Source organism: Colossoma macropomum, unplaced genomic scaffold, assembly GCF_904425465.1.
Source record: "Colossoma macropomum unplaced genomic scaffold, Colossoma_macropomum, whole genome shotgun sequence".
NCBI classification, from domain to species: Eukaryota; Metazoa; Chordata; class Actinopteri; order Characiformes; family Serrasalmidae; genus Colossoma; species Colossoma macropomum.
The window spans coordinates 27160383-27188357 of NW_023494787.1; the positions used below are offsets into that span (position 1 = coordinate 27160383).

Here is a 27975-nt window from a genome sequence, read left to right on the forward strand (position 1 = left end):
CATTTAGGACCTCATGGAGGACAAACTGTTTTTCTCATTTAGTCAGATGCACAATGCTTTCAAGAACACTCAAGAGAGCTGATCATCATGAAATCTGGATAGGATCTTCATAGCATGCCACGTTTTCAGTGCGTGACAGCTCTGAACTAAGGTAGGCCAGTTCAGCACCTGGACTCTTTAACTAAGGAGCCATGCTGTTGTATTACGTGCAGAATGTGGTTTGACATTGTCTTGCTGAAGTAAGCAAGGCCTTCCCTGAAAAACACATTATCTAGATGGCAGCATATGTTGCTCCATGGTAGAGCTATAACTTGCATTTGTGGATGCAGCAATGAACTGTGTTCCATGCAGAGCCCATGCAGTGATTTCCACTACAGAATCATGTCTGGTTTATGCAGTGCTGTCTGTAGGCCTGAAGATCACAGCCAGCCAATATCATTTTTCTGCCTTGTCCCTTGCACAGAGATTTCTACCGATTCTCTGAATCTTTTAATGATATTATGTGCTGTAGATGATGAAACCCCCGAGTTTGTTGCAGTTTTATGAAACTCAGTGTTGAACCCCTCCACATCGTTACTTCTGAAGGACTCAGTCTCTCTGGGATGCTTTTTTTTATACCTAATCATGTTACTGATTAACCTAATTAGTTGTGAGATGTTTCACCAGGTGTTTTTTTTAGCATTACTCAACTTTAGCAGTCTTTTGTTGCCCCATCCCAACTTTTTTAAAATGTACTTCTAGCATCAAATTCAAAATGGGCATATATTTTTCAAAAAACAAAATTTCTCAGTTTCAACATTTAATATGTTGTCTTTGTTTTATTTTCAATTGAATATAGAATTTAAATGATTTGCACATCATTGCATTTTGTTTTTATTTACATTTTGCACAGCGTCCCAACTTTTTTGGACATAGGGCTGTGGAAGGAAATGGAGATTTGACAGCCTGAAATGACAAACTGCTTCACATCTGATTCATGAAAGTGTCGTGATTTGATTAACAATGTTTAAACTGATCTACCCATCATGTTACTGCATGGTTTCCTCTGTGTAGTAATTATTATGAGTGATATTTTGATTTTGTATCATTATTATTGATATTAGGTATGTTGATGTTATTGACCTGTTCAAATCAAGCATTTTTCAGATTGTATGCTCAAATGTACACATTTTTTAACCAATGATGAATCTAACCATGGCAATAAAACATGCCAAAGAAGAAACAGATCAATAGGGTTCAATTTGACGGGGGATGGGGGCTCCCAGATGTCCCATAAACGTTTAGTTTTCTCTCTCTTAACATTATGAATTTAGGACGTTTGGTATCAGCTCACTCTGAAAAATATGAGGTAAAAAGGAACGGGGTGTAACGCTGGCTGAGGTAACAGATCGTTATCATTTGTTGAGTTTACTGTCGTTCTGTGAGCCCCAAAAATTAAGTTGTCATAAAAGCAAAGGTCATATTTAGTCATACTTAGTTTTGACCGTTAAACACAGTTTTACTCAATCCTAATGAGAAATCTACAAATGTGTTTGTGTTCTGGTCTAGAGAAATGATGACTGAACAGGATGCAGTTGACAGCTCAAACCTTTTTAATAGGCTGTCGTCACATTTTCAGCATGTTCTAGAGCTTTCCACAAGGCAGTGAGAGGACAGATGGAGCTGCACATGTGCACAGAGAAACATTACATTAAAACAGTTTTAATGTAATCAAGATGAGAGGCAAATCCAAACTAAACTACAGAATGAGACAAAATACCAGGCAATACAATACAGACAAGTAGGACTGCAAGAGTTAAACGTTTCAAATGAAATTACATGAATGAAAAAAAACAAAAAAAAACCAGACAAAAATAGGTAAAAAAGAAAGGAGACGATGCCCTTTTCAAAACTGCTTTTCAGCCAATGTATATTCTTTCAGTTTCAGCCAATCATGAGGAATCTCTGCAACTTGTAGGCTGGCATTTTGTGCAGCAGCAGAATATGTAGAACAGCGATAGAACAAAAGGCCCTTTATGATCACACTGATTAAATATACAATGCAAGTTTATCATCCTCTCTGCTAGTAAACAGAGAACTGATGGTGACATGGGCATGCCCTTGTTTCAGCTTTTCCTGTTTAGGTCTTTAAATGCATTTCAGAAATAAGAAAGAAACAAAACATCCTATGCTCCTTCACCACTTCTCATGGGGTTGTGCGAAAATGTCAGACAATTATTAATGAACACATGACAGTCTTTATAACAAAGGTTTATAAAGACTACGCTTCTGAGCAAGGACTAACACAGGCTGCTTTGTACACAGTGGGCAGAGATCAAACCCAGAGCAAGAACTAATAACAGAAGTGAAAGAAAACGTGCATCAGTTCATTAGACTTGATTTTAAATTATAAATGTTTAGTGTATAAACACTTGCATAAGCTAATATGCAAAAACACCAAAAAGCACACAAATCGAATACATCAGATTAGTTGACAAAAATACTTTATATTTATCTTATAACTCGCTGATTGAGACACTTATAGATTGTTAAAAAATGTATGCAAAATATTTTTAGGCAGTGAAAAGTTCATTCAATGGGTTTAAAGAGAAATGCAACTTAACTCTACAAACCAAGTGCTTGTTTTTTTTTTATTCATATCATTTCTCTTTCACTTTCATGAGAGGTTTAAAAACCTAAAAATCCCCCCTCTCCCACCTCGAATACTTAAATTACAGCTGTTAATGCTTAGCCATTGTAATCAAATGGCTGAATTTAACATTGAGGTAAATTAATAACTAAACTTAAAATGGAGTTTCAGTGGTTTAAGCGTGTGATCTATCTCTAATTACGTCATTTTAACTACAGCGTGTAACATTTCAGAATACATTATAAGCTAAAAAGAGGAGGAAAAATATTACATTAGAAATTTGATTTCTTGACTATTTTCTTCTCACTCTTTCTTCGCTATGTGGGACGTTATATGTATTTTTTTTATATTTATCTGTTAAATTTGCCCCTTTTAGACAGGTTTATGCAGCCTGATTAAATACATATGGCAGCATGATTTATTACTGATTAAATTATTTTCTTCATCACAATACATGGATCCAGAGCCGACCGAAGTATGGCTCTATTTTTAGTTTAAACCTGATAGAAAGTACAGTGTAAAATTGTCTTTCTAAACCTGAAGAGGGAAAAAACCTTCAGTGTTCCAACTTCCAAGTAGCAAGTAGTAGAGCATGAAGCTTTACTACAAACCTCCAAGGCACTAATGAAGAGGATATGCATTTGGTCTTTTACGTTGTTCTATCTCTGTTAATATTACAAGCAACCTGAAGTGCTTCTTCGCATCCATAAAGTGGTAAACGAAAAACCACCTGGTTAGTGATTGTCTTGAAAACTACCTTCAAGGATTCAAACACTATATATTTGCTCTGTTGTGTTAATAAAAATATAAAGTTTGATTAATACTTTGCAAATGTTACCAAAATAATTTTTTTTTTGTGGAAAGAACAACTGCAAAGTCTTGAGAACTTTTAGAAAAGGTTTAACATTCATTTAGTACGTCCCACCATCATCACAGGTGGCCGACAGTGGAAATCTAGCCTCTCTGATGGTGAATATTAAAAGGTTACATTCCTGGGTCTTAGAAATAAACAGATTTGGTTGTCAGTAGCCCCTCTTAATAGTTAAATAATCCAGCATATACAATTTGCTTGCGGCTTAATCATCACTGAATAATGCAAATCTGATTAGGTTCTGCAAATCTCAGCCATACATGAACTTCTGGCTAAGCGCACAGAGGATGGATAGGCGTGTGTCTGCGCTACATTAAATACAGAATTTCACTTCAAAAAATATGGTTATTCCTTTTTTTCTTTTTTTTTTTATAAACAGAACATTCAAAGTTAACGACAGCACATTCTAATTTCTTAACAGGTGTTTAGGTCAAAAAGGGAGCCACGAACCATAACAAATGAACAAAAATACATACATTCATCAAGTTCGTTTTAAATTTGCACTATACACAGACCAATCCAAAAAGTGACACGAGCTAGACATTCCTCTTTATAACATCTACGTAAGCAAGGTAATAGCCCTCCATAGAAAAATACTTTATACTACCATGTTAAAGAGCTCCCGCTAGACAAAATGGGGCCTTTAAGTTCATGTACTAAGTTTTCTTTTTTATGTGATTTTAGTTATAACAATCTAATTTCTGTAGAGATGGTGTCAAGTTGACAAAGAACGATAAATAAATCCTCACTAAGTGACACTGAAACCCAGGATAACTCCCAGCTTCCAATGAGCTTAAAACATAATGCTTCAATTCTGAGAGACCTGTGCTCCCAAATAGAAATAGCTGCTTTGTTATTGGTCCCACCCCAACTCAAAGTAAGTACTAGCTCAACTGTACCTTGTGAGGAACTACATGGCAGCACATGCGCACGCTTGCTCTCCAATATCTCTGAGGGACCTTTCCAATCCTCTTTAAAGAAACGCACAAAATTAAAACCATGTCAGCATTTGCTTTTAAGGCTTAATAGGATAATGCATTTTTAGCTCATATCAGAACACACTGTTGATCCTCTTGCGAGAGATACGATTACATTACCCGTGATGGACTTGTTCTCTCACAAAAAAAAGTTCTTTGTAAAAGGAAAAAAAAGAAGAAAACAGACAGAACAATAACCTTTTCCCCTCAATAACCTTGGCACCTTGGGCTAACACTATTGTGGGGGTTCACTTTAAGGTTCTTCTCTTTCGTTTGCTCCTCCACTCACTCAGTCGCTGGTTTCCTGGTTCATTGCAACAATGACAGGCTGGGGGACTGAAGCCACACTGTCCTCCTCCATCTTGGGCCTTTTGGCCTCAGGCTCCCGTGGGCCAGGTTCCTCCATCTCCACGCTTGGGGGTCTGTTCACCAGGACTGGAGGAGAGGTAGAGGCCTGGGCAGCCAAGATCTGAAGAGGGTTGGTGAGAGCTGATGGAAACACAAAGGAAGAGAACGGGAAGGGACACAGTTGAAATGGGACTTTTTAAAATTTACTACTTATACACTTTTTTCCAGGAACTTTGAGACAGGCCCCAACACTGAAGTGGATGCAGAAGAAAAGAGTTATATAGTGTGAGCTGAAGCTTAATCCTTGTCCAACAAAAAAACAAAACCAAACTGCAGTTTGGGCAGCCAACTGTAAATGCTTTATGCTTATCTTGCATTTAACTTACATTCTACTGCTTCTCTATGACCTCTATTACCTAAGCCAAACCATGGTACTCTTCCTAACCGTAATGAGAATCAACTGACTTTCAACATGTATTAATATTATTAATAAACTGAACATCTACAGATAATCCATTAGGGTATATGCAAATAATTCATTTTGAGTTTTGCCACAAAACTGTTTTCAATCTAGTAAGAAAACACAAAACTGAGAATGTCAAACTTTACTGTCTGAGGCTGTGGTGTCTAGGTCCTCTTAGTCTTATGCCTTTTTGTACGAGGTCATTTCACCCAAGTCTGTTTCGCCTGATGTCCAGCTGTACGAGATCTGAGACATGACGGTTTCTTTCCCCAAGACTCAAAACCATTGTGTCTGATGTCTGAATCGCGGTGCTGTGGTCCTAGGATGTCCTATAGTGTATAGCATACCAGAGGCCACTTTTTGTACCGGCCTGACATAACAGCATACGGCGGCCCAGCATGCTCAAGCAGCACAGTCGCATTTCAAGAACCACTTCATCTCCGCTAGTTACAACAGCTGTGTTACCAATGTAAGATATCAATTCACCCAACATGTTTAAAAGTTAAATTGTGTTTATGAGTGTAAATACAAGGGTCTTGCTATGGGTTGCAAGAAATAAATTAACAATGTTTTTGGTGGTTTTTGTCATCACTGCGGGCTGCAGTAAACTCAGTGACTTTGAGTGGTTTGAGGCAAGTGTGTGATGATTTAGGCATGCAGTTTGCTTGATGATAATTGGTGGTTAGCTACAGGACAAAGCTAAAACAGGAAATTATAGACACCACGTATGTGATCTGATCCACTAAATTTGATGTAAAGAATAAAAATTGTGTATAAATGTATGTACCATAAGCATTGGGTGAGACACTGGCCGTGGGGAGAGCATGCTTGCCGTTCTGAGTGATGGGCTGAACCGGGAGTTGGTGCTGGCCCAATGGCAAGGAGCCCTGCTGCAGAACGTAACTTTGCTGCCCTCTAGTGGCTGAGCTTAGGTGGCTTCCCACAGCCTGGATGACTCGGCTGCCTGCAGGGATGGATGTAGGAGCCCCCATCTCTTCCACAGTGCCTTAAAAAGAGAGAGAGGAATAACTATACAGTCTCACATTTAAGCAGTGTAAATAAATCCAACTCCCACTCAAGTTGAAACTGGTTAGAACTGCTGAAACCGGTACCTCTGAGGTCTCCGGAGCCTTCTCCAGCCATTGCGGCGGCAGTGCTGGCCAGGACGTAGCCATTGGGGGAGCTGGTGGAGGTGGTAACCACACGCACCATGGTGACTGCCGGGGCCTGCTGCACTACATGGACGGCCTGAGCCATGGGCTGCTGGGAGCTGATGATGGAGGCGGGCATGTAGGCCACAGGTTTGGGCAACCCTGCTGAAGGCTGAGGAGGCACAGCCATGATCACGGGCTGGGCACTCACTGGGGAGCCTGGGGTCCATACAGAGACACAAGAACTTTCACAACTGAGGACACTCAGCGAATACACAGCAGTGAATTTATTTGTGCTGAGAACGGGTATGGACATTTGACAATTGTTCCTCTTTGAATATCCACATTGTTAAATGAATAATACTCTAAATCCCAATTAGAAATCGGTTTATACTGTACTTTAATTAAAATAAAAAATAATTTATTGCATGCAGCTAGTACAAGAGGTGATCTGTATCTGACTGTTTGGTTGATTTAGTGTTTTTTTTATATTTTAGCCAAATGTCATTTAACACACTAAGAGTCAACCTACAGAATGATTACTCTAAATTGGATAACTGGCATCGTAGAAATTTGTCATCTTTTTGTTAGAAATATTTCTGTATGTTACATACAGCTTCACTTGACATTTTATTTAACATGAGTAGCAAAGACAGTTGTTTTTGTCCCAAAATCCCCTGTAGTTCTACATTGTGCTTTCAGCAAAACAATCTTACAATAAACCACAACCCATTTTTTAATTACAAACCACAGACTTATTCGCATACCTGATTAAGTAAACAAGCAATAAGATGAGTTCTGTATACTCTGCATATTCATATAATCATGCAGCTCCCTAGTTGAGATGCTCTGCATGCATCTTAAACAGTGTACAAAAATCCATCTACAAGTCAGATTCTTGCATAGCCAATCATTATTAGTGTTAAGCCTACAAACATAAACACACTTTAAACCATCACCGGTTGCTGTAGGAAACTATTCAAACACAATTGTGTGGCCATACTGTAAAAAGCAGATTTCTAAAGGAGCCAAATACATTGATAATCTATGAAACTTTTTTATACATCTCTTTTTTGAATGTGAATGATAATGTGGTTTCCCTGTATATTTAATCAGCAGTGAAAAGGCTACGCGAGACTCACCCGGGGCGCTCTGAGAGTATCTGTACTCGGGCACAGAGGCCAGCTTAGAGCCAAACTCATGCTCATGGGACACGGGCGAGCCCTCTCGAGACAGGCACTCAGGGGTCTGCAGGCCGCTCGAGTGAGGCGAGAGGAGGCCTGAGTGAGTGGGCGAGGCTGGTGCGCTCCTGAAAACAGCAAAACAGAATCAAATCGGACACATTCCCTTACTGCTCTGACGCACAGCCCGCTACGCCTCTGAAAGCTTTTACTGAGACTAAAACAACCACCACAGCCTGCTTCACCAAGCCTGACATCAAACACACACATTTGCACTCACATTTCAGCAGAAGGCCAGCAGACAGCAGATTAGAAACTGCTGCACAACATGACACCTTAAAAAAGCCTTAAACAGATCGCTTGGGAATGACCAGCTTACACTGATGGGACTTACTTTGTTCTGCCAAGCAAAAAAGACCAGCAGCAAGAGAAGAAAAAGAAGAGGGAAAACAGAATGAACTGAGCAGTCGCTCCTTCACAAAGGCTGTGTGTGTGTGTGTGTATGTGTGTGTACTAAGAGAGCAGGGCAGAGAGGTGTGTATGGCCACACTGGGGCGAGGTGCCTCACCTGGAGGAGAGCGGGCCGAAGGGCGTGCGGAAGCAGGACACACCCCTTTGGCGGCGCTTGCGGAAGGCCTGCTCCACCAGTTTGGCCTCGGATGACGGATCCACTCTCCAGAACGAGCCTTTACCCGGCTCCTCCTGCGAGCGTGGCACTTTGATGAAGTAGCGGTTCAGGGACAGATTGTGTCTGATGGAGTTCTGCAATCACCACAGAGTGGGACAGGTCAATCAACACAGGCCAATGATCAGTAAAGTGATGAAGTATTCAGTATTATAGTTTCATCATGATTTTCTAAGTGAAAATAAGTTAACACATCCTCTACAGGTAACAGACTATGTAAAGAGTCACTCAAAGCACTCTGTGTTAGTGTTTTCTATTTCCCACTCCTTGCTCTCACTGACAAAGAAAGTGTGGAAAATAAGCACTGACTCGCAGGATGGAGCAGTATTTGAACTATTTCGGAGTAAGAGAGAGCACCAACGCTCAACTTTCTGAAAAGCCGCTCCACACTCTGGGCATAATCCCACTGCTCTGCTACCACTACACACCACTCACATACTCTGACATGGAACAAAGGTAAACATGGCATTTTTCTACAAATTTTAATGTACAATTTCTATTTATTTGCTGTGTTTAACATATAGGAAAATAAACATAAAATAGAAAATGTTCTATAACTTTTGCATAGGCCACATTTATTTTTTCCAATATGTTAAATTCAGCAAATAAACAGTAATTGTGCATTAAAATGTGCAGAAGTGTATTCTCTGTAGAGGATGTGTTATTTACTTATTTTCACTTAAAAATGCAACCAACCTCCTTTTCTACCTACATCTAACATGCTGCATCTGATCCAGCCAGAAGTTTATTAGCAGTATCAAGTGTGGCAGATTGTGTAATATAAATATAACATAAGTAATATACACAACTATTAAAAAACGTTTAGAATAACTATCGTTATTTTATATATAAAATAATAACAACCTACATTTTAGATTTAAATATTATAACCTAACACCCTGTTTACATCTGTTCACTTCATGTGACTGGTATCGTGATTGTTTCCTGCTAAGATTTTAGCCACATGCATTTACATTTGGTAGTCCAATGCATCTTCGGTTAGTTGGACTGAAATATGATTGCTGTGTGGGACGGAATATGCAAATCCACTTCTTACACAGCAACCAATTACCAATTAAATTATCCATTCAGCATCTTCCTGTGCTAAGCTAACGATTGTTTCTGCCTCGAAATTTGTAAGTTTGCATGCTGTCATGCATTTCTTCAAACTTAGGGGAACCTTGCACACTCGGATCACATGCTCAGTGACAAATTGCATGGGGAGGAGTTTTGGTTGTACTAGGAGGGGTTTGGGTTGTCGAAAGTGTCTTGGAGAGATGGATGTGTGTAGATTGCTATAACATGGCTCAAACGCGTTTCAGACCACCTCCTGAAGTGGTTTGAGTGACTGGATTTGTATCTGTTTTAAATGAGTCTTTGAAGTGCATTTACACTTGCATTTTTATGTGGCTTGGCCTTATCCAGATATAGTCTTGTTGCTCAAGACGCATTAAGTTATAGTATATAGTGTAAATGGGGGGTAAATGGGGTATAAAAGGTATTTTATTCAATATTTGTAAAGTATTTTGGGAATAAGAGATTAATAAATGATAAACAATACACAAATAATATAATGAAAAAGTAATAACAACACAGAGACATACACCAATACAGGAATTGTGGGATGATACCTATACCTAATATTTTTCATACATCTGCTGACAACGACGGCGATTAAAAACTTAGAAAATGGGAATAAATCTACTTGGATTAGCATTACAGAGAAATATACCATTCATTGATTACAAATAAAGTAAAATGAGCAAAATGCAGACATTTTAGCCCAGCAACGTCTAAACATTCTGCTTTTGTGAGTAAAATAAACACATCATGAAACACCAGTTTAAAATATCATCCAAATCTAAACATCTGTTTGATGCAGATATACTTTTCTAAGCAAGTATCCACTGATGATCCTGATAAAACTGTCAGGAATTTTTTTAACAGTACATAACAAAAGAGGGAAGAGAACATAGGAATGAAGAATTACACCAAAAGCAGAAGTGATCAACAGCGGTAAAACTAGTAGAGAGAGAGAGAGAGATAAAGAGAGAGAGATCTAAAACTGACCTGCCAGCCCTTATCCGCAGTCCTGTAGTAGGGGTAATGCTTAGTGATGTGGGCATAGATGCCACTTAGTGTCAGCTGTCGGTCTGGAGCAGATGATATGGCCTGCACAATCAGCTGTGCGTATGAGTATGGGGGCTTAGACTCATCCTACAAGACAAACAAGCAGGTCCACTGAACCAAACCGAACCATATTTACATTAAGATATATTGTTAATATAATTCCAACAGCATAAATGACTTAAGATCTCAAGAGAGTGAATCTGAAGTGAGCATATCTGGAGTGAGCGAATTAGACCCTCACCTTGGGGCTGTCTCCCCCCGACGGTTCAGTGCGCTGCTCTGACACGGCCTTGGCGGCGTACTCAGCGGCCAGCTGCAGGTCTGAGGTAATGTTGCGTCCGTAGCGGTATCCCGAGGAACCTGCACCCCGAGGACTTGCTGGACAGGAGTTGGGCACACTGGGGGGGAGGTGGCAGAGTGTAAGAACCTTTAACAGGTATGCAGTGATAAGACTGCAGACCAATGCTGATGCTGATACTTCCATGTCTACGTACTGTTACTGTCAAAACAAGATCTTGCAGATTTGAAATGGTTAATTTATATAAGAAAGAAAAAATCTTAACTGTCATGTAGGCTGAAGGAATAGTTCAGCAAAAATTTAATTTACAAAGTTTTCCCCTTACCCCAGATGTAGTCGATCATTTAGCTTCTTTAGTTTAGCGCGGGAGCTATGAACTTAACATTGTTAACAACCAGTAGTACCCAATAGCCACCCAAATCTTTTTTTAAAAATATTGCCAAAAATTCCATCAATCTGCTCAAACAGCAACTAGGTCTTCCTTAAGGTCATGCAGACTTAGCAGTCTTGAACTTTTGAACTACAGATGTGTTTATAAATAGAAACAACAGAAATTGTACATGTATTCTAGCATTCATACGCCTGTGTAACACGTATGCACAAAAAGGGGAGGCAGACAACAACGGAAAAGATTTGGGTGACTACTGACTCCACTGTCAGAGCTTGATTTAATGGGGCACCTGAGGGGGATGCCACTTCCACAGTCCAAAAAAAACACAACAAAAAACCCTTGTAAAACGACCATCCCCCCCTTTTCATCGGCTTTGGAACAATGTGATTTCACTTAAGATATTTATTATCGATATTTTCATCCCATGCAGAGATGAGATTTATGCACATTTGTTTTGCACTGGTTAGGCTGTGGAGTTTGGGTACAGCTTGCACGCCTTCTGTCAGGGTTGCCAGGTTGCCATTTCTCCCACCAATGTGAGTTAGTTTAAAACTGCTGCTGCAGGACAAAACGATAGTCTCAGCTTCAGACAGGTGACTTAAGGAAACTTTTAGGAAACACTAGGGAAGGTAAAAAATAAAATAAAAATACGGCATTGCCAGCTGCATGCACAGAACAAGACTTGTTAACCAACCTGGTGACATTACTGCCAGAGGTACTGCTAACTTTGTTCAGTTAAATCCATCATCCTCCCTGAAATTTGTTTACAACTCGACCACTGTCCAGAGCTACAGCCCTGTTTCCAAAAAGGCTGGGACACTGTACAAAATTTAAACCGATACAGAAAGCAATGATGTGCAAATCAATTAAACCCAATATTTAATTGTACAAGGACAACATATCAAATGTTGAAACTGAGATAAATATATGCCCATTTTGAATTTTATGTCAGAAACATGTTTCAAAAAAGTTGGGACATGGGCATGTTTACCACTGTGTTGCATCACTTCTCCTTTTAACAACACTCTGGCTGCTGAGTGGTGCAACTGTCTAAGCGTTGGCCCTCTCATCAGGAGATTGCAAGTTGGATCCCCGGTGATGCTACACTGTTAGAAATAAAGGTTCTGTGCTGGTACATTTTTTTGTTCATCATGGTACAAACAATGTAAATGTTCCCTCAAAGGTATAACAGTGGTTTTAAGGTCCAGTTTTGCACCTTAAATAAGTTTTTCCAGGTGAAAAGTACGTATTTGTACCTTTACATAACAGTGTTTTAAAACAGAACAATAAAATAAGTCTGGAGACGAGACGGGGTGTGTGGAGTCAATACAACTTAGAAAATACCATTTCAATGGATTATGGTACAATTACTTTCCCTGCTAAAGGTACTGAGATGTACCCTTGAGGGTACTACCCCAGTGACAAGAGGGGTACTGCCCCAGTGACAGTTTCAGACCTTTATTTCTGAGAGTGTACAGCCATCCGTGGCCAGGAGTCCAAGAGAGCACAACAGGCCTAGCTATCTCTGGGTGAGTAGGATGGCCCTCCTTCTCCCCCATAACTCGGCGCAATGCTAGCCAGCACAGGCGTCTGTTAGCTGACGTAACAGACTTGGCGGTTAGTGTTCCCCTTCAAGCACGTTCAGCTGTCCAATGATGATGCATTAGCAGCAGTTCAAAAAGATGTGGTGGCTGGCTTCACGACTTGGAGGAAACTTGTGTTTGCCTTCGCCCTCCTAGAGCAGGTGGGACTGGGGGAGTCCTAACTAGTGGGTGGAACTGGGGAAATGTTCTTGCTTGATACAGGATTTCAGCTGCTCAACAGTTCTGGGTCTCCTTGGTCATATTTTTTGCTTCATAATGTGCCAAATGTTTTCAGTGGTGACAGGTTTAGATTGCAGGTAGGCCAGTTTAGCACCCAGTAGGGGTGGGAATCTCTAGGCACCTCATGATTCGATTACAATTCAGAGGGCTGCGATGCGATTATAAAACGATTATCAATGCATCTTGATGCATCTTTTTTCTATACAGGATTTCTTTTTTCTCACTGTGTGACAACTTGGTACTTTTAAAGCAAAGTATTTATAATAGTCCATAATGAATTTACTTCCAATATCTTTTAGTAATAAACCAAACAGAAGCGATGTGGCAAGTCAGCTGGACGGTTCTTATTCACCACGCTTGTTTGGAGCACATGAGACGCAAGCTGCCACTCATCCGCGATAAAATGCACAGTTATGGTGAAATAAGATCTTGTGGCAAATGTCCACACAGCAGATTACAGCCATTCTATGTGTTTTCTTTAGTGATTTCATAACTTAGGTCTTGGTGTTGTTGTAGAGAATGGGGGTCGCTGTGTGAGTAAAATATGTTTGAGACGGGACGCTGAATCTCGTCTCGAAAGTGTGCAACATAGCGCGAAAGCCCTGGTTCTCAATGATGAGAATGGATGCAAGTCCTTGGCAATAAAAGATGTGATAGAGTTCACTTCGTCCTTTCCGAGTTGGGTGGAAGCTTTGACATCGCCTGCTCCATGGTCTTCTGGTTGGCAGCAAGAACAACCAGACAGAAAACGGGTGGAAATGTAATGGTTTTACCCTTCAGCTCCTCCTTTGCAGTAAAATAAAGCTCTGCTGATCGTTCAAACATAGTTTTAACAATAAATGATCTTAAACGCTGGAGTTAATTTAGCCTATAACTATAGTTCACCTAGACAGTAGCTAACAAAAAGGCAAAAAGAAAGATTTGAGACGAACATAGATCATCTGGAGACAAACAGACATTTATAATCACTCCAGCTGGTTTCCTGATATGTTTAATCTGCGACGAAAAACTGTTAAACACTAAAAAAAACGTGAAGCCGAAGTCAGTTTCTCATTCACCTGACTCTTATGACTCTTATTAACATTTGGGTTGCGACCCCTGCACTAGCTTTTAATGTAGTGTGCATGCCACAAACTGTCTGGCCGCTGCACTTCTGCACTTTGCAGCGCTGCCTGAGGGCAGGAAAATCACGGCCAGCTAGTATTGGTTTTTGCCCTTGTCCTTTGCACGCAGAGATTTCTCCAGATTCTCTGAGTTATTTAATGATATTATGTACCGTAGATGAGGAGTTCTTTGCTATTTTATGTTGAGAAACGTTATTCATGAATTATTGCACTATTTACCCGTGCAGTCTTTCATAGGGTGGTGAGCCCCTCCTCATATTTATTTTTGAAAGGCTCGGCCTCTCTGGAATGCTCTTTTTATACCCAATCATGTTACTGACATGTTGCCAATTAATTAGCTGTGAGATGTTCCGCCAGGTGATTTTTTTTTTTTTTGCATTACACAACTTTACTAGTCTTTCGTCACCCCGTCCCAACTTTTTTGAAACGTGTTGCTGGCATCAATTTCAAAATGGGCATATATTTTTCAAAAAACAATAAAACTTCCCATTTCATTTTTGATATGTTGTTGATATGTTGTCTTTCTACTATTTTGAATTAAATCTAGGGTTTAAATGATTTGCACATCATTGCATTCTGATTAACTTTTTTTGGAAAAGAGGTTGTAAATTGAGGAAACAAATTTGGAATACATCTGGGGTAAGTGGACAATTATGTGCATTTTATTTTGTAACCATTCTTTAATGTAACAAAATTTTATTCCAAGTAATTTTGGGCCACTTCTATTAGTCCATTTATCATCAAATGTTTGCACAATGCAAACAGAAGATACTGTTTTCAAATAGTGTTTAAAAAATAACAAATTAAAAAATACAGTTTTGATATATAAAACGTATGCTCATATAAGTGGGAATGGTACTTCAGATATACTACATTTATCAGTATGAATCACAGCACATAAGATCAAACAAATGAATTATCTTGGCTGTGAAAGTAATTCTGCATGAAATATGCCTCCAATTCAACAAAAGGTTAAAAAAATGAGCTCTTTGCACTTCTTTGCCAAGCCTGCTTGCTCATCTCAAACATGAGCTAATGCACCATCCAACTGGCACCAAATATTGGCCAAAGGCTATAAACAACCCAAAACTAATTAGATGTTAAGCAGTTATATCCAGTTCCAGGCATTCCAGGCATATTTTCCATTCAGACATCCCACAGATCTTTTGTTGCATCAGTGAAAACATTATTTTATCTGCAAGAACATTCTAGATGGTTAGTAATTTCTGTCTTTTTAATTATTGGCATTCATGGAAAAAAAGTGCTCAAATGGCCAGTAGATGTCTCTGCAGCCATTAAAATTGTAGGATTTTATAAGCCAACTGGTAACAGGGAGCCCTGGAACATTCTCCAAGTGCTTGAGATCATCATTTTCATTTCAGCTCAGGAGAACAGTGGGATCTGGACACATTCTGCCAGATACTATCTTCAGACTGCTGTTCACTGTCAACAGTTTAGCGATTTCTCCATAACGCAGGCGTACCCTTGTGTTGTGAACGAAACGGTAGACTCCACTCTTAGAAATGGAGGGGTTCCAGCTCAAGCCATTTGCCGTATACCAAGGGATGTCGGTTATGTCCCTGCCCTTCCTCTTACCACTGCTATTGGATCTGTGAGCAAATCATTTAACTCTTAACTCACTCTAGAGATTCTGTAACAGTTCCCACCAGTGTGTGCTTTTAATGTATGCTCTTAATCCACTTCCTCTGGTAGAAAAAAGCCCCTCCTCCATTATTTTATGGCTGGCATCCTGAGAGCAGCAGACTGTAATGGAGTGCAGGGTCAGAGTTGTTGTGCTGCTGCCTCTATTGTTGGCTGTGGGTGGAGAGCAGAGCTCCATGGGGAAGGCCATTGTCTGGAGGAAGGCACAGCCAGCATGGGGGGTTGAAGTCCAGACCTGAGGCAGCACTTTCATAACAACTGGCCCTGATTGTAATAAGCTCTTACAAAGACTCCAGACAAAATAAACACCCTTTTACTGATGAAAAATGTTACAGTAGATTAACACTAAAGTCTGATCTAAATTGCCAATATCTACAGTAACAGTCAAAAGTTTGGACACACTAGATAGAATGTATTTCCTTTGAAGGCAACTCATTTTAACGCACAGTCATTGATGGATTTAACATGAGGGCTATGTGTTGGCAAGAACTTGGTAATACAAGACGCATCATGTTACAGGGGTTACGATTCAATATAGTGCAATATACTGCGATACTGTAAGCAAGGCAATATACTGCGATTTTTTAAACTCTAATTTTAAGAAAACTGTCAAAGTATAAAAACACACTACTATGTGCATAAAACCGGAGTAAAAAAAAAGGCTAATGGTTGAAGACAAACTACAACACTGCTTTCTAGCGGTCAGGGGTTTAAACACAACACAAAATGAACTACTGTCTGCCATGAATCTTTGCAAGTAATTGTAATTACTATTAATTGTATATTTTATGTTTTGTTTTTTTACATGCTTTTATTTATGCTACACACAGCAAATAAATAGAAGCTCTGCACTAAAATGTGCAGAAAAAATACATATTTAAGTTTGCTCTCTGCAGAGGATGTGTTAACTTATTTTCACTTAGAAAATTAACAAAACATAATTTCACATAATAAAGACAAAGAGAAGTATATATATATATATATATATATATATATATATATATATATATATATATGCACATTTTAAAATGCTCTCCCAACATTTTTAAATGTAAACATTTTGCTTTAGAAATAAATTCTTTCATATGCACAGTCAACTTAACTATTAATATTTTTTAGAAACTATTTTTTCAAACCATTTCACAATAAGCCTTTAGACTGTATGCCTGTGACAGTTACCATGGTGCCCCCAGTAATTGTAAGAAGCCATTTTCCACCAGTATAAAAAAAAAATTATTCACTTGTTGATTTATTTAATGCAAACCACTAGTATACAGCATGAGTTAACTGAACTGATTTATGCTGAGTGATGAGACTATTCTACACGTTTATTGTACCTAACGCAAGGATGAGATTGTTTCAGAAACACAGCTGTTGAGCTCTGCTGGTTAAACACACTCGGGGGATGGTTTTCAGGGGGCGGGGGTTGGTGCGGATATCATGCCCATACCACAGACCTCAGACCACAGTGTCAGATTTCAGACATCAGACAAAACAGCTTCAGGTCTTGGGGGAAACACAGTCATGTTTCAACTCTTGTACAACTGGACATCAGGCAAAAACAGACAAAAAAGCATCTGGGTAAGCAGCCACAGACACCATGGCTTCAGAAGAAAATGTCTGTGTGACATTTACAGTTAATTACAGTTTCAATTACAGCTTCATGGCCAAATTAAAGATGACCACCACAAATTTTACCAAATTTCACTTTTATCATGTCCTTTATTTGACAAAGATTATGCTCCAACTCAGACACAATCACTGTGGTTGCTCCTGCATCTGCTTCGTGGTTAGGGCCTGTCTCAAAATGGCCGGAAGAAAACCCGGTTTAGCCCTTTACCACACGGTTACCCGATCAGTGGATTATGTTACCAGCATAGGCCTGTTAGGCTACACTTAAGACTACAAAAGCATATATTCACACAGACATGTCCAAAGATTTGACTGGTACCACATACTGCCAAAAGGGGGGAAAACACTATTAAAGTAAACCAACAGCAAAGAAATACACAAAGTCTTGACTCTGAGTCATTTGAGGAAGTCCCCCATATGACCTCTGTGTGTGAGAATCATACAGCCATTCACAGCACATGCACCTCACTGAATGGAGCTCTGGGACTTTTCATAGTAGAATCACTCTTATTGCAATATTATTAATACTGCATGCAGGCTACTATACAAGGTAATATGAGGTAAGGTTCAATAACTGCAGAGTTCCAAAAGGTCATTTCAACTAATGATTTACAGAGGAGACCATTTTAATGGTTTAATGATTAACTCATTCAATAGAACAAAATCACAGAGTAATTTGCTCCAAATATTTGGTTCTGACTATAGATACTGTGAAGTGCCAAATACGTCATGCATGAAATTTAACTGCTTAAAAACAACATCTACTGGTAGAATGAGCCCCAAATTAATAAAAAGAAGGCAAATGTGTACAAAAGGAGGGATCATAAGTCATTGAATTTACTGTAAATGGGAGTTGTTCAAAGCCAGCTTGTACTATTCATGAGATGACTTGCACATGTCCACGAGTGTGGAATTTGAAGCCTTCAGCACATCTGCTGTTTGTCCAACAGGCAGAAGGTCCAGGAAGTGTTCCTACACTCCCTACTGTCCGTGAAAAACTCTAACCCTACTAGCACGTCTCGAGCAGGAAAAACACTGAAAAGCACATGCTCAGCAGTGGAAAACTAGTTAGACAGGCTGAATAAAAGCAAAGCTTCGCTCTGGCCCGAGGGGGGTGGAAGAGGATTCAGGAAGGATAGTGAGCATGCATGCTGTTTGTTTTGGGTGTAGAAGCTGGCCAAGAAGGGGAGGGTAGGGGCAGGCTAGTAGGAGCCCTCAGAAAAAGGAAACTATCCGTGGCTCAAAACACCAAACCACAACACTTTCCATCCCACCAATCAGAGAGCTCAGAGCTCAGCGCACGCCATATATGGCACGCATGCACACATGGGCCGCTCACATTCACAGCCACACGCGGTGCAGGGCCGCAGAGGGGCCGCCGGGGGCAGACTTCCCTTCTGCACACTCTCATGGGTAAACTAAACACTGCAAACACGTGGAGAAACAACAGTACATTTATTGCAGAGTCACTTCCTTCACCATGTGGAGCCGAACAACTAAAAAAAAAGCCCTTAAAGTCACAATCTGCAATCTGTTTGCGTCAAAAATGAATGATCCCCAAAAGAGAGCACATTTTAAATACAAATGCCTTACTTTGAAAATACATCTATGATAGGGATGCACTACTATGGGAATAGTGGGCCGAAGCTGATATCCAGTGTTTTTTATGCACAAATCTGCCAATGCCGATGCAGGCACACAAACATTAATAAAATGCAGAAATTGGGAATACATCTAACTGGGGTAGCATTAAAGAGAAATGTAACACATAGGAGGCCTCCCAAAAAAAATAAACCGATGGTCACCCAGCTATATTTTGTTCCATTTTAACAACATCCAATTTCCATTTTATTCTGTTTCAAGTCCAAAAAGTAACTATTTTTTATTGTTATGAACAAACAAGGGCACGCTGTGCCACTGAAGCAAAAGCTTCACTCTTCATCCCTGTGGTCATTTCCACAACTTGAATCGTCACTTGAGACTTCAATTGAGACAAGTCTATGAGGTACTTAGCATCTCAAAACAAAAAAATATGGAAAGTTCAACATATACTTATTGATGTCTTACTTGAATACTCAAATACATTAACAAAAGCTATATTCGGAGTTTGGATATCCCACCGTTCAAAGAAATTCCCCCACTTCCCCACGGTGTCCCCCCCCAGATTTTTTTTCCTGTGGGAAACTCTGAGATTTATTTGTAGAGAATTATCAAAGCAGTAAAATTAATTAAGTTTAGCACAGTAGTTTAACATCAGCTAAGCATTCTGTTCTTCTCGTGTATAATAAATAAGGCATCATATATTGGTCTAAAATAGTGGTCAAATCTAAACATCTGTCTGAATGCTGGTAATGTGTTTATTATTATTTGCCAATATTGATATGCATCCAATATCATTGTGCATTTCTCATCCATTTTGTCTTATTAGGGACCAACACTGGGCCTCATTCACCAATGTCTTTCTAAATGTTTGCTTAAATTTGTTTTTGAAAAAGGTCTTAAGAAAAAGTCTGTCAGATTTATGACGTGTTTTTAAACTGCAGAATTGTTTGAACCTTAGCGCTCAAGAGTGTGTAGATTCTGTTCTTACCCAAGAACAAACCCCAAATAAGAAAACACTGGTGAATGTCAGAATCTTCATGAAAACTGCATAAGTGGGTTTTAAGGTTGGTGAATGAGGCCCAATGTGTACAAAAAGGACAAAAATGAACAAAGTGCGAGAATAATTGTTTATGTTTGAGACTACAAAGATCACAAATGCATTTACATTACATTAGTCAGTCAGATGAGCCATATTTACAATAAATGCAATTTAATAATTGACGTCTTTATCTGAGATGTACCATTCTGAGATAACATACACTAACAGATCAGCTGATAAATATGAGACTACCGCAATCACATCATCATGTACATAAATATTAAAAATGCTATGTTATATGGAAACAAATTAAGTGCACACTGAATGGTGCAATATCTGTCTTTATGAATGCAAAAATGAATAAAAATCATGAATTTGCACTGCCCTTATGCTCTGGCAATTGGCCACTACACTGTACATATGCAGTGTAAGGAGTGGATTAGACTTCACGTTCAGAAAACATTAGCGACCACAAGTCTATTCCGCTTTATAAGTAAACCAAAACATGGCAAGTCTAACCCTGGTTAATTCTCAAGTTCAGTCATACCTGATGGTTCCTGTTGGTGAAGGCAGGGGGCTCATCATATTTCTGAAGTCGTTCTCAGGAATGTTGATTTTCAGTGGGGAAATCTGTGGGTAGAGGGGTCTCACGGGGGAAATGGGAGCCTCCTCCTTCAGTGTCTCCTTGAGGTACAGCGCAGTAAACTGAATCTTTATCGCCGTACTGGGAAAACGAAACGTGCACCTGGCAAGAGAAACAATGAAATGTCATTAAACTCACAATTATTTCTAGTTACAAAGACAAAGACTATAGTCTAGTTACACAGTCAAGAAAAATGGAGTAATGTGCTTTCTTTGTCTGTGTAACTAGAAATAATTTTGATCACATACATAACCTCACGAATAACCAAATCTAAAAATTCCTACATGTTTTGATCCTCTCACATCTTTTATGGTGGTTTACAACATGCACAATATGCCACAATGGGTCAGTTTCCCTATCCTAGATTAGGCCTACGCCTAGACTATAAAGGTTTTTCAATTGTGAATCACAATTGGCATTGCAATTTATTCCAAGACTAGACTTAATCCATGCATGAGAAACCAGCTTAACACATGTAGACTCATAGCTATTAAGACAAAACTCAAAGAGCTAGCATAAAGAACATACAGCATTAACAGTGACTGAACTCCCTGCATAACTAAAGGACCATTTTAAAAAGGACTAAAACTTTTGTGCTTCCCAAAGTTGTTTATATAAAACTACCTATAATAAAGCATCAAGATGACTGTCTTTCTCTCACAAAATCAAGCTTTTATTAAAATTTAGATTCCACCAATTTCTCCACCAGTTAGCTCTCCAATATGACATGACGCTAGCAAGGTGAAGGCTAGCACATGCTTCCTCTGTGACATTATGTGCCACCACAACTTTTCACTAACACATCACTGAACAGCTCAACACGCTTGGAGGATATGCTACATAACTAGCAGACATTCGCACTGGCTAGTATTGCGCTGTGATGGAGCAGAGGGTGGGCCATCCACCCAGAGAGAGGAAGGCCCCTTACGCTCTCTTGGAATCGCAACCACGGACTGCTGTAGCATCGCTGCGGATTGTCTCGCAGAGACAGGGTCAACACTTTGATGGGTGCGCCACTCAGGCGCTCTCAAGATCAAGCATTTGTATTAGTTACTGCATGTTGTTGCAGTGGTCATATCTTGTCATGGAATACAGAAAGAACAAATATCATGCTATGTATCCATGTTTTTTGTCACATCACAGGTCACATGCAGCCCTTCAGAAAGTTCTACTACTCTCTGAACAACCTTCTCAGCTATCACTGACTTAAGCTTTACGTAGTGTTAATAATCCATATAGTGTTAATAGTCCACCTCAAGAAACTCTGCGGAGGCTCTAAGAAAGGTAAATCAATACATGGCATTGATTTGTGACTGGACAAGAGTGTGCATACTTCCTAAACATCTGAGAAAGACTGCACTTACCCTAAATACCACTCTACAGAAAACAGCACTGATCCTATGGACACCACACTGGCTATGTTTCATATTCCTTCATACCCACCAAGAGACAAACCAAATGACAGATTTCTGGTTTCTGACAAAAACAATGCAATGCATAAAATGACTGTACACATGATCCTCTGGCTTTCATAGACCGACACACACCCAAACTTTCCCTAAACAATTTTACTCTGTGGTTTACTTCACATGATTTTTAAAAAATGGCTAAAGGCTTCTCACGCACATGCAGAGTGTTCAGAACATGGCAGTGACTGCTGATAATCTGAATTAGATGTTGTGAAGGCATAAGTACATAGTTGATGTCCAGCACTGCTTTTAAAAGGATTTAGCTCAAGCAAAGCACATTCTTGCAAACGTACACGTTTTGACAAGTTTACTAAAAGCTGTTCTGAGCTAGTGTTGCACATTTAATCAAAGGTGTACATACACACACACACATATACTTTATATATATATATATATATATATATATATATATATATATATATATATATTACTACTTTTTTGTGATTTAAAGCTAACACTACGTTGTTGTCTACAGGTGAATTAAATTGTGCATGCTAATTTGACTCAGATGGGCGAAAAAGGACGGTCATTAGCCTTAATAAATAATAAAGGTGAAGAGTTTTAAAAGACAAAAACAGAGATATAGCATTTTGTAGTTATGATACGGGACTTCATACTTATAGAATTAACATTCTGTATTTATATTTTCTTTACACTTTACCGTGTGGCTATATTGTTCTTCTTTGGCTCACTTAATTTTTAAATGATCTAGTTATGCATTTGATTTGTTTAATATGTGAAGAGTTTTGTATTGATGTAAAGAAGAAATCAAATTAGAAATTCAGGGACATTAATTAATTTGTAACAATTTGAAAATTTTTCAGTGTTTAATCCAACAAGCAATGTGTTCAGATCATAAGGGTATAACTTTTTCCTTAGCATTGTTTGGTATTAACCACTGTAATGATATCAGTATCAAAGTATACAGATTTATCATATCCTGACAGCCCTGTCTGGAACTGCATAGAGAGTACCCCCACCCCCAACATCCCCCTCACCAACAAAACTGAGCAGGAAAAGTAATAAATCTGCACCACTACCAATGGCTTATTTAGAAAACTGCTGGACCAGGAAGCCACATTTAATGCTGCAGTGTGCACAGTACAGTTGTTTTGAAGGGCCTGTTGGCATGCACCCAACACGGGTCGAGTCTGTCAGACCATGTTTTCATAGCCGTCTGTTGGAACAGCCATTGCAACCTCCATGACAACAAGCTCCATGATCTGTTCCCTGCACTGATAAAGCAGACGGAACATGCCAAAAGCTATTAAAGGCATCCGTCAGAGAGTATTTCAGTCCAACACTGATTCTATTTAAGTTTGTGTTCAATCAGAACATCTGGTTAGCCTGCGGAAACTGCAAGAGTAATTTAGATCATCAACGCATTACAATAATTAAAAAAATACTATTCCATAAATTTATGAAGACTGCTGTGTCATTGTACAGTCCAAAAATGGAAGACTTACAATGTATAACCACCACCACAACATTTCTACTGAAAATAAGTCAGAACACTATATGTATATTTGTGTTATACAGGTTTTAAATACAACACCGTGATAATATCATAAACTAGTAATGGGTTAGACAGTTACCTTAAATTTTCATTTTCTTTTAAAACTGAATTTACATTCATCGTTTGTAACGTATTTTCTTTATGTCTTACAAAACATTTGAATTACATATTTGCACCACATTTCTGCCAATCAATATTGTGGTACATTCATATTAACAACATAGTAAGATTGTTATGATGGTCACAATGTAAGAACTGTCCGTTTTAGACCATGAAAGGTTATCCACTGTTTTGACTGTTACTTGTCTGCCATCAGAAATGCCTATCAGCTGTAAAATACAGACTGGAAGACCACCTCTTTTACAGTGGTGCACCGGTACATTTACCACAGGTATTAATCTCTGCTTCAACTGTTGTTCAGTACATTTCACACCACACAGAATCAAGCACGTGTTGAATGACACCTCCAGCTGTGTTGTGAAATTCTAAATCTAAATCAAGACAAACACTTCTTCACCTCATTACGTGCATCTTTCTTGAAGTCAAACATGTCATAGTGTGATGAAGCCTCTTATTATAATTCAGATCCTGAGTAGAGCTGACTCTGATCTGATAAGTATATCAGCAGGAAAATGCTGGAACGGAAACTGAATTACAAAAAAGAGTAATAAAACTCAATCCTGTAGCAAATCTACCCTGAAATAGCAGGAGGCACACTGTATGATGCCATGTGTTTTAGCTGTGTATTTCCTCCTGTGGCACGATCACCTACTTCTAGATGATCATCTTAAGTGAAGGGCTTTAGTGAAAAATAGCTCATTTTAAAGTTCAGCAGTTTGTTACGAAGAAATATCCAGTTGCTTCCATATCAGCAGATACTTAAGGATTCAGTATCAGTATAATGCAATCTCTAATGCTAAAATCTTTTCTGATAGGATGAAATTCTGACTTTAAATGCTAACACTGTTATCCCAATGATTCATTAATGCTTCTGAGGCTTTTTTTTTTAAGATTACTTCAAAGTGTAATCTGGTTATGGCTGCCATTTATCCAGTAAAAGGCAGTTACTCTGATTTTTCTCAAATATGGAAAATACTCAATTATAACTGTTATCCTAGGATTAAACAACTCTGCTGCAGGTGAAATGCTAGCAATGTTATGGCACAGACTAATTAATACATTCCAGGTGATTTTCCTCACTTACACTACTGGAAAAGACTTGAGTAATATGGTCTAGTGTGCTTTTTATTTTTTTGTTTTTCTTATTTTATTTTAGACATTTAAGCACTTTAATTTCCAACTGGTGTTTTTTTTTTCTCTTTATTCACGTAAAGTACACTGAACTGGCCTTGTGTATGAAATGTGCTTTATAATTAAACTTGCCCTGCCTTGATTCTGTATCGGAAGACTTCTTAGTGACACTGATCTATTGTAAGAAACACAGTTTTCAAAAGATTATACCTAGTGTTCACTGCAGTTTTGCAAATCAGTGCCTAATTGTAATGCTCTTAAAAAACAGATGTTGTGTCTTTGGCTTTGAAAAACAGCTTTTGCACCAAAGGGTCACAACCACATGCAAATCGAGCTTCTTTCTCTGGGTCTAGTATGTGCTGGTTACAGGTGTAGCATGTGTACGTTACTGCTGCCATTGTTCCTTTATTTGGTTTGTTTTCTAAAGCCCATAAGGTGGTTAGGCCACTCCAGAAAGGTGTCATGTCTAGGGCTTGTGGGGCTTGTCTAACCACACCATGCTGAGGTGGATCTCTGCTGCAGGCTCCAATCAGAGCACTACACACCCCTCACAGCCTTGTTGACAAAGTACGCGGCGTTTACGCTTAGTAATCATGTTTTTTGTTTTGGGCGCATATCGACCTCTGGTGTACGCTTATCTGCATACGCGCTACGATCTTTATTTAGCGTTTCACAACATGCTAAAGCTGCAACAGTTAAGAAAATAACATCTTAAGCAAATCGGCTTTTAATCCGGCCCATCCGAGGCTTAACTAGCTAACGTAGCTGGCCATCTTTAAGCCTGCTTTGAAAAGGCATTAGGAAGGCAACGGCTGGGCCCCAATCTTTTGAGTCTGCCCTTTAATTTGAGTCATGATAACCCAGTTTTACTCTACAGTTAAACGTTTAGCCTTTAAACGTACACAAGAATTAAACTTATGTTTGTACAGTAACTACCCCTAGTTAGAGTAAATTACAGCCCTGAAGGGATCAAGGGTTTGCTGGGCGTATTGGAACAGAAACTCTTGTCAGGCGAGCAGAGGGACGACTTTAAATACTACTTTAAGGCAAACACGACAGGAATAAGAGAGTTGGTGTCAACTTCTCAAGATAAGCCATCTTAGAGTGCACAAATATGACGTAAAATTTAACCACATCTAACCCGGAGAGTTGTCACGTCACATTTGTGGACGTTACGGTCTCGCTGCCTTGTACACTAGACAGCAGGACAGCTAGCCAACTCGCTAGCTAGCTAACTAATTTAGCAGCCGACACGTTTTCGTAACGGTAACTTAACTCACTCTCTCGGTAACTGAATCGGAGGAGCGCCTCTCCTCTGGAAAACACCGTCCACAAACACGCCGTTCTTGCCGAGACAGCGCAAGTAGAAGTTGGGCTCTTCGAAGGTTATCTGGAGGTGCCGTCTCGATATGAAGCTGGAGTGGCCCATGTTGACGTCTACCGAGCCGTGCGAGGAGTTGCGGCCCACAGTCACGGTCCTCTGGCGCATGACGAACTCGAAGTCCCGGCCTTCCAGGCGGGCGAGGGCCTGCGGCGGAGGACTCAGCGCCACGGCCGCGACCCCGGGCGCGCTCGACGGCAGCGTGTAGGCCGGGGGAACCGCGACTCTGACCGGGCTACACGGCGCAGACTTCAGGGCTAACAGGGCTCTGGCCCCGGTGTCGTCCCCAAAATCGGCCATCTTTCTTGCAAACTTCAACGGGAATTTTTCAACGCGGTGGCAGAGCGCTGGCAGGCTTCGCTCTGTTGCTGTTGGTGCTAGTCACAACATGGAGATGGTGAGCGCCAATACGCGGCCTGGATCAGCGCTGGAGCTCGCCGGGCCGCACGGAGGACTGCAAAGTCACCAACTGGATCTCGAAGATTCTAATCGACCCAATAAAAATACCATGGTATCCAGCTAAGTCTCCGTCCACATAACCTTAGCTGTCTCAGGCTGATTTTGCTCTTTAAGCGGAGCTCGTTAAGTTCCCCCTACAGCCCGACTTTGACTGCTGTGGTAAACAAACGGTTAACGGTGTTGCAGTTCCTGGAACAGGACGACACGTGCGTTACATGTGGCAACGAAAATATAACTAATAGATGTTACATTAGCATAATGTGGCTACAGGTGCAACTTTACGTTTGTCACATGTAACATTAAGTACTTTTTGTTCAAAAATAAATGCTATTTGAAAACTCGCATTTACTTATAGCGTGTTCAAAAGTGACGTCACGTCCCACTGACCATTCCCCGCTTTCTCTGTTTATAAACAGAGAAAGAACAAGAAAGGCCCAAAACACGGTGGTGGAGTTTCACCGCGGATTACGTGGTTTCAGTTAAACTCAAACCTGGAAGTTCCCACTCAGTCCGCAGTCAGTAGTGAGCTGAGTAACAACATTGTGTCTTATAGTTTCGTTACTTCCTGCAGACCAACCACATCAGAAGTAAATGGTGGGCGTATGATACTGTATCGTTACATATTGTGGACTGTGTACATCGCTTTGAGAATTCAGGAACTCAAACATTAAACACTTTTCATTTTTAGGTTCCTGATGTGTTCTGTACAATAATTCGCGAATTGTATATTTTGTATTGTATGAATATAAATGATCTGTTTGTTTTTCTTTGAACAGCAATAAAAAGTGATATCATCCTTTCAATGTTTGTTCATTGTGATACAAAAATACAGAATCAGCAATTTGTGTATAGTATGAATGTATTGTGCAGATTGCCCAAAGTCAAATTGTAGTAGCTAGTAATTTCTAGTCAGGCGGAACTCTCAGTCAGTTTCCATACAGAAATCTGACGAATGACAATATGTGGATTTCAAATTTATCGCATGTATTAGCACATATATATATATATATATATATATATATATATATATATATATATATATATATATATATATATATAAATAACAAAAATGTTACATAATGCTATACCTATTATTTAAAGGTTTTATGCATATTTTTTCATCCACATAGTGAAAATTTGTATAATAGCTGCGTAACTAAACTCTAAACCATGCATATTGCAATAAAAACATTATAACATTAAAACATGAAAAAAGGAAATGTTGTTTCCTCGCACATTTAAATGATTTA

The 27975-nt window shown here is 39.4% G+C and overlaps 1 protein-coding gene across 1 annotated transcript; it reads right to left on the minus strand.

The window, feature by feature from the left end:
• Window positions 1-1571: 1571 nt before the first annotated feature.
• Window positions 1572-27032, minus strand: foxk1 (forkhead box K1). The gene is made up of 9 exons (XM_036566734.1): window positions 26166-27032; window positions 20554-20751; window positions 10677-10833; window positions 10376-10522; window positions 8189-8382; window positions 7582-7748; window positions 6401-6658; window positions 6076-6294; window positions 1572-4966 (listed from the first exon to the last, which is right to left on the minus strand). The coding sequence occupies exons 1-9, from the start codon at window positions 26564-26566 to the stop codon at window positions 4767-4769; spliced, it is 1941 nt and encodes a 646-aa protein (XP_036422627.1). The 5' UTR covers window positions 26567-27032; the 3' UTR covers window positions 1572-4766.
• Between the last annotated feature and the right edge of the window lie 943 nt (window positions 27033-27975).